The sequence below is a fragment of the Myotis davidii genome, unplaced genomic scaffold (genome assembly GCF_000327345.1).
Source record: "Myotis davidii unplaced genomic scaffold, ASM32734v1 scaffold109, whole genome shotgun sequence".
Taxonomy (NCBI): domain Eukaryota; kingdom Metazoa; phylum Chordata; class Mammalia; order Chiroptera; family Vespertilionidae; genus Myotis; species Myotis davidii.
Window position 1 is genome coordinate 804,619 of NW_006300368.1, and position 8,140 is coordinate 812,758.

At 51.9% G+C, this 8,140-nt stretch overlaps 1 protein-coding gene across 1 annotated transcript in view; it reads left to right on the forward strand.

The window, feature by feature from the left end:
• Positions 1–5,973: 5,973 nt before the first annotated feature.
• Positions 5,974–8,140, forward strand: part of FZD2 (frizzled class receptor 2) — a 10,907-nt gene continuing 8,740 nt past the window's right edge. The window contains 2 exon segments of the mRNA XM_015572516.1: positions 5,974–5,987; positions 7,287–7,387. Coding sequence (XP_015428002.1) covers positions 5,974–5,987; positions 7,287–7,387 — 115 coding nt within the window.

Below are 8,140 nucleotides of genomic sequence, written 5' to 3' on the forward strand. Positions count from 1 at the left end.
ACTGGACCTGAGAGCCCCCTCTGTACCTAGGACTCCCCCTGGTGGTGACAGAAAAAGCCCACAAGAGACTTTGGAAACTACTAATGGGTATGGTGGGCCTTGGTTTGGGGAGGGTGGGGGGAGGGGGGATGCTCAATGGGGAAAAAAGAGACATATGTAATACTTTAAACAATAAAAAAGGGGGATAAGTGCCTTGGAGACCTCTCCCCTCCCCTTCCCTCACTTGTACCCCCACCCCTTGTCTGTGGAGACCAGACACCAAGGAGTGGATTTGTGGGAGCCTAAAAGGGGCCCTGGGATTCTATCTCTACTTTCTCATTTTCCAAGCTCCCTGGCTGCTGTTGCATCAAGGCTCCAGGCCCCCAGCCCTACTCTAAGACCCCCTGAATAAAGGAGGAGCCCAAATTGTAGCATCAAGGGTCAGGCCAGCCAGGGAAGAAGAAAAAGAGGTGAGTCCTGACTTTATCTGAGACAGAGTCTCCTCCCCTTTACCCCCCATGCCCTATACCACTCTCTTATCCTCAGATCTCTAAAAACGTCTCTTCCTTCCATCTGTCCCCTCCACTGAGCCTGATTTTGAGAGGGGGTGGCAAGTGGGAAGAGCAGAGGGAAAGGGCAGGGTGGGTTGAAGAGGGGGTCCCGCAGCCTAGGCAGCTCAACCTCACCCCACCCCGACTGTTGGTTTGGCCCCTCTGGGTGCTTCAATCCTTGGACAACTCGAAGGAAGCCAACATACTCGTCCAAGAGCTGGGGGTGGGGCAGTGAGAAGGGGGCTGAAGGGAGGGAGGAGAGAGGAGGGGGACAGGGAACTGAGGCCCAGAGGCCAGGTTTGGGAGGTGAGGGCGCTGGTCCCCTCAGCCCTGTGGGTTGCAAAGAATTGCTAATTGCAACTAAATGAGGCCTCGGCGTGGGGGAAGGGGCAGTCTCTCGGCTGTCAGGGGCTACCGCCTCTTTGAGTGCCCGGGTAAGGCCAGGCCAGCCTGCTCTTCTCATGTAAAGCAGCTTTTTGTCTGGGGGAGCCAGGGCTGGGGCCAGGGGCTGGAGAAGGGGCCCAACCCATTAGCAAGCTTCTTGTTCCCCAGAAAGGGAGAAGGGTGCCGAGGCCTCCTCCTCCTCCACTCTCAAGCTTTTTATGGTGGGGCTTGATGGGGTGCTTCCCAGCAGGAGGGGGTGGGCCTGGGATCCCAGCACCCCCCTTGCCAGGCTGTGGGAAAAAGCTGAGCACAAAGAAGGGGGCTGGCTCAGCTGAGCTGGGAGACAGGGCGGCTCTGATCCAGCGATGCCCAGAGCTAACAGTACCCGTCGCAGAGCCCTTTGTCCCCAGAGAATGGCCGCAGTGGCCACGTGTACCTTATCTGGTCAGCTAGGCTCCCTTTCAGTCTTCCTCATCCACTCTGCCCACCCTTAGAGCAGTTTGTACTATGGGGAGTGGGAAGGGTCTTGAGGATCCAAGTCAAGTCAGCTTCCTGCCTGAGCCCAGCCAGGGAGGAGAAGAAATCAAACTTCAGGAGAAATCCTCTAAACGTAGGAATAATGCTCCCAGAGCCTGGGGCTACATAACCTTTAAAGACCAGAGAGTTTTGCCTTCTTTTTATTTTTAGTGATTTCAGAGAAGAAGGGAGAGGGAGAGAGAGATAGAAACATCAGTGATGAAAGAGAATCATTAATTGGTTGCCTCCTGCACGCCCCCTATTAGGTATCGAGACCACAACCCGGCATGTGCCCTTCACTGGAATCGAACCCAGACCCTTGAGTCCACAGGCTGATGCTCTATCCACTGAGCCAAACCTGCTAGGGCCAGAGAGTCTTGCCTTCTAATTTGGATGCCCCTTTTATGAGTTTCTATAAACTTGGGCAAGAAATCACACAATCTTTTGCATCTTACTTTTCTCATCTATAAAATGAGGGGGGCGGGCAATGATACCAGGCTCTCAAAGTCCTTGAAAGAAATGGAAAGCATCCCACATAGCGGTCCCTGGCTCTCAGTGTGCTCTCTCTTTCTGGGAACATCCATATTCTCTCTCTCTCTCTCTCTCTCTCTCTCTCTCTTCAGGGATAATGACATCTTGGTACTTCACATTCCTATACTGCTTTACAGTTTCCAGAATGCACGTCCGCTTTTTTAAAAATATATTTTATTGATTTTTTACAGAGATGAAGGGAGAGAGACAGAGAATTAGAAACATCGATGAGAGAGAAACATCAATCAGCTGCCTCCTGCACACCCCCGACTGGGGATGTGCCAGCAACCAAGGTACGTGCCCTTGACCGGAATCAAACCCGGGACCTTTCAGTCCGCAGGCCGACCCTCTATCCACTGAGCCAAACCATTGGCCTGACCCTTGATGCTGCAATTTGGGCTCCCCCTTTACGGCAACACGTCAGTTCTTGACAATATGCTACGTGGAATAGATTTTTTTCTTTTGATGACATCAAAATTTAGAGGGGAAGTCAGATCCCCATGGATCCTCCCCCAGCGCTCATCCCACTCCACCGTGTGGCCTCAGAGACACCGTCTCTCAGATTAAACAATGGAGCCCAAGGCCAGAGTGAAACCAGCCCTGACTGTCACAGTCCACACACCACCCAGCGTTTCTGTTGCACCGTTTATCTTGGCTCCCCCTCATTCTGTTCCACATCGGGGTCCCTGAGAAGCAGAGGGCTGGCTGGAGAGTAGGAAGGGTTGTCCAGTCCTGCCCACCCTGGGAACCTCTGAGATGAAACCTTCTCTCTGGGGGGCAGCAGGGAGGAAGACCCAGGTGAAACAGCTGGGTTAGTCAGTTCGCTCCGTTTCCTCCTCCTTTTCCTACTAGCAGTTTGCTGGTTCACCCAGGAGTGTCCTCTCCCCTTCCTGCTCCCTTCCCTTTTGGGGACTCCATAGAATCTCCTCATTCCAGCATGTTGCCCTGGCTGGGCTCCTTGGCCAGGTGGAGAGAGCTACCCCCCACCCCACCTGCCTCCCCGCCAGATACACAGGGGCTCCTGATCCCAGAGGGCCTATGGCCAAGGGGCTCTGGCTTTGGGCCAGTGCCTTTCTCCCTGCTTGGCTCTCTCCTCACTGGCCCCTAATCCATCTCACCCAGCAGGAAGCCAGTAAGCTGCCTTTTCAGCGGCCTTCCCCAGCCTGCTGAGGGCTCTGTGCCTTTCTATACCACCCTTGGCAGGAGCTGTGTTATACAAGCTGGAGAGAGCAGCCCCCGCAAAGAGGTCATCCTGCCTAAGGCAGCTTCCAGCTCCAGCGGCCTCTCCTCCCTGGTCACCTCCCCAGGGTCCCCCCCCACCCCCCTACACTGCCTGGCCATCCGTGGGCACGAACAGCCCTGGCTTACTCAGATCAAAGCCCCAGGCTGGGTCCAGGTGGGGGGATAGCAGGGGGACAGCGGGCATGAGTCCAGGGTCTGGGGAAGTGTGGCAGGCAGGAGGGGGCCCCCTCTGGCTCTGTGCCTTCAGTCCTTTTGGCTGGTCTCTCCATCTTTCCCCTGATTCCAGGCCCTGCCCCCAACTCCTCAGAGCTCATTCACAGCCTTCTCAGACTCACTTATGCAGCCCAGACTGAGGACCAGAGGAGCCTGGCTCCTGCAGGGACTGGGAGCCCCTCCCTGGCCCACCCCCACTGACTGAGAGATAGGCAGAGAGAAGTCAAGCAGAGCGGCCAAAGAGGGGCTGAGAGGCGGAGGGAACTGATGGGGTTCTTTCTCTCCTCCTGGGTTATATTTGGGTGACTGCTTGTCACTCCTAGGGTGGGGAAGAGTTTAGATTATTTTAGGACAGGCTTGACTTCATCTCCCAAAACCCATGGTCCCTGCAAGTATACTTTTACTGGTTATGATTTTTGGCTTAGAAAATATGGTCCTCATATGGCCTAGTTCCTTTCTTTCTTTTATCCCCCCCCCCCTTTTAAAATATATTTTTATTGATTTCAGAAAGGAAGGAAAAGGGGGAGAGAGAGATAGAAACATCAATGATGAGAGAATCATTGATCAGCTGCCTCCTTCCTGCACGCCCCCGACCGGGGACCAAACCCGCAACCCGGGCATGAGCCCTTTACCGGAATCAAACCCGGGACCTTCAGTCTGCAAGCTGACGCTCCATCCACTGAGCCAAACCAGCTAGGGCCTCAGTCCTTTCTTTCCTCCCCTCCCTCTCCAGGAAAGGAGTACCCCCACCTAGGCCCCTTCTCCACAGCCCAAACCCCAGCCCTGCCTCTTAGTCTCCGCTCAGGAAGCCAGCCTTTTGCTGGCTTGGAGTGGTTAGAGGAGAGCTGGGGTGCCTCTGGGAGGTCTGTTTGTAGTTCAGATTCTTCTCATTCCAGGCTCAGCAGGCTCTCTCTAAGGAAAGGGCTTGGGATGAGGGGGTGGGGTGGGGTGGGGGATCCTTGGGGCACCAGCTGCAGGGAAGGAAAGCTTCCTGGAGAGAGGAGAGAAGTGCTTTCTCCTCTCAATGACTCCCGTCCACAAGGTAGGACCTGCTTCTCCCACTTCTGTCCTCACCATTAAGTTCCCTCCCAACAAAAGCAGATATTCAGAAGGATCGGCTAAAGTTTTTATCTCTTTGCTTCCTAATGAGTCAGCCTCTCTCCTTTAGGGATGCTTAGAGATGTTTGGAAGAGTTGGGGAAGGTGTCGAAAGAGAGATGCCTGGAGAGTGACTTGGGTCAGCTCCAGCTTCAAAGAGACCTTGTGTTGCTGTCCCCCAAACTGAATTCACCTGTAGATTTTGAATTTAACCAAAATATTAGCATATTTATCCCTCTATTCTGCCAGCTCTCAGGCCACAGAATTCCTCAGAGTGACCAAGCCCTGCGGGGGGCGGGGGGGGGGAGCTTCCTGAAGCTCTCGGGTCTGAGAAGTCTGTCATCTGCCCCAATTTCCCTGGAAAACCTCCTCTCCCGCTGCCTCTACCTGTTCTAGGGAGAGGGGGAAAAACAAATACAAAAGACTTGAATGTCCATTCATCGAAGTGACTGCTCACTTACCACTTCATCTGATTCTCCGAACCCTGTGAGAGGGAAGATTAACATCTGCAATTTAGAGATGAAGGGTCTGACCTTCGAAGAGCTTGAGTGACCTGTCCAGGGTGCAGTAAGGAAGTAGGGAGCCCATACTCAGAGAAGGAGAAGCGAAATGACTCACTGAAGGTCAGAGGGTCAGTAAGTACCAAAGCCAGGGCCCAAGGGCTCAGATCTCCTTGGTCCACTTCATGGGATCTCCCCATGATGTTAAATTTGATTTTTCCTTCACACCTTCTCAGATTGGAATTTAATATGGCTTTAAGGAACTGGATAACCTTGTCAAACTGGAAGCTTGAAACATGAACCCTAGAAACCTGGATTGCTCATTTCTCCTCCCCAGAGTTTAGCTTCTCCCTTCCTAAGCATGGGTTCCAGAGGTGGACAAAGCAGTCAGGGAGTCAGGCTGGCTGTCTAAGGCAGGACCTTTGAGTCTCTAGACCAGTGGTTCTCAACCTTCCTAATGCCGCGACCCTTTAATACAGTTCCTCATGTGGTGGTGACCCCCAATTTCATTGTTACAAATGGAATATAATTAAAGCATAGTGATTAATCACAAAACAATATGTAATTATATATGTGTTTTCCGATGGTCTTAGGCGACCCTGTGAAAGGGTCGTCGACCCACAGGTTGAGAACCGCTGCCTTAGTGGGATCTGAGGCCAAGCACCTGGCTTGGGGGTGGGGGGATCAGGTAAGCACCACAAAGAAGGAGCCTTAAAGGATTTACAATGGTAGAAGGGCATCCTAAAAACAGTCCGCTGGGGCAAGGACATGGAGTATGAAAGTACCAAGTGTTCTGCTCTGTCTAGTTCATGGGTAAAGTCAGGTTTTGGTACAAGAAACAGAAACCATTCTAGGTGCTTTATGCAGAAGGATATTTAGCGCAGGTGCTAAGGACTAAACTGTGCACCCCTCAATTCATATGTTGAAGCTCTAATCCTCAATTGGAATGTATTTGGAGATATGGCTCCTAAGAGGTAATTAAGGTTAAGTGAGGCCATAAAGGTGGAGTCCTAATCCTAGTCTGGTGGCTTTATAAGAAGAAAAAGAGAAAGAAATTTCTCTTGCTATACTCACACACCAAGGAAAGGTCATGTGAGCACACAGCGAGAAGGCTGCTTGCTCTAAGCCAGGAAGGCCTTCACCTTGATCTTGGACTTTTAGCCTCCAGAACTGAGGTGATAAATGCCTGTTGTGTAAGCCACTCAGCTTATGGTATTTTGTTGCGGCAGCCTGAGTAGACTAAGCCAACAGGGAATTAGGTGCTTGCAAAAACGTTGGATGAACTGGAGGAGTAGACTTTATAATGAAGCCACAGAAATGACCCTCCAGGAGGAGCTCCCTCCAGGCAGGGAGAATCAGGAGGCCACTGGAACTAAGATCAAGGATGCAACCCCATAGCCCCATAGGAATCAGTGCCATGCTGCTCCTGCTGTCACGGAGACTGACACTGGGTGCTGCTGCCAGGAAAGCCCCATTCCAGGACCTTCTCTCCCAGCGGAAATAGCCAAAACAGCAAGCACATGGCCTCATCTCCCTTCCACCTTCCAAGTCTCAAATGAATGCCTTTTGCATCTAGAACTCTAGCTGCTAGAGAGGCTGAGATGAGATTTTTGTCTTTCCAACCTCTGCTTTACAGGAATTTACCTAGAAGGAAGTGGGATGGATGCAGTTCATCTTGTCCACTACTGTAGGGCGAGTACAGAAGCTCATGCTGGGCAGATACATTGGGGTTTGATTTTGAAGGGTGGTTGAATGAGTTTGGAGTAGGGGACAGAGCAGGACTGGGCAGCTGCCAGGATTAACCAGGGCTCTGAAAATTAAATGAGTGGTCTGGAAAGCAGATAGTCATAGTGTATAAGAATCGCTTGGGGATTATAAATTCAGATCATTGGGAGGACTCAGGAATCTGAATTCCTAATAGGCGAACCCTATCCCAGCACCCCTTTTCCCATGATTCTACTGCATGGACCCTAAGCTCTCAAGAACATTGTCGTAGGGTAGGAGCTCACATAGAGCTGTGAGCTCTAAAAAGGTTTGATTTGTGGAGGGCACATGCCTAACTGATCCCTTCCTCAAAGCTAGTCCTGAAGGTTGAATACTTGAACCCTGAAAAATACCCAGTGAAGTGGGCGGAAGGGGCTCTGCCTGGATCCCCTGAGTTCAGGGATTTAAACCATCACCCTTCCACTGAGGAGCACTAGTGGAAGGGTGGTTAGTCAACAACATGCACAAGCATTGCCTTCAGTCATGGCCCACTTTCTTCTCTGTTCCAGCCCTGGCACTGACATTCAGGGCCCTATTTTGATTGCAGAGTTCCCATTAGAGACCACCTTAAACCTTGAGGAGCTTAAGGATTTGACAGAGAAGGAGCAAGGTGAAACAGAAACGGGACAGTAGAGGAGCGGAGGAGAGAGGTGGCACATCCAAAATGGCCTTAGTCCCACTGGAACCCAGTGTTGTCCATAGCCCACACTGAATTGCAACACAAAAGAATCTATGAAGCCCTGGGGGGTTCGAATCCTGGTTGGGACGCAATGTGTTTCTCTCTCATATCGATGCTTCTCTCTCTTTCTCTCTCTTCCTTCCTCTCTCTCTTTAAAAAAAATCAGTGAACATATCCTTGGGTGAAGATTTACATTTTTTAAAAAAATAATCTACTAAAATAGAATTTCATTTTTTTTTTATCAGTCATTTTCTGTTCTTGGCTTTTTCTCTCTCTACTCCTGGTCCCAAGCCTCCAGGTCTGAGGGGTAGGCCATAGACAGATGAAGAAGTCCTGGCTTCCTCTGGATACCCCAGCCCCATATATCTGGGGAAGTGTGTCGCCTGAGGCCAGAGCAGGGCTGAGGCTGTGGGGCCAGGCTGCCTGAGTGGAGGGGCTTTCCTCCTCCCCAGGGTCCCTTCCCACACCCAGCTCCTGAAACCCAGGGCCTCCTTTAGAAGCATCTGCAGCCCAGCTTAGCCAGGGTCCCCCAGGCCGTGCTTCTCGGGGCTGATTCTCCCAGGACAAAAACAGGCTTTCAGGCTGGGGGAGGGAGTCAGAGCCGCCCCCCACCCTCCCCAGCTAACACCACAAAGCAAAGTCCAGGGAAGAAGGGGGAGTGGGGGAGTGGGCAGGGCTGGGGGG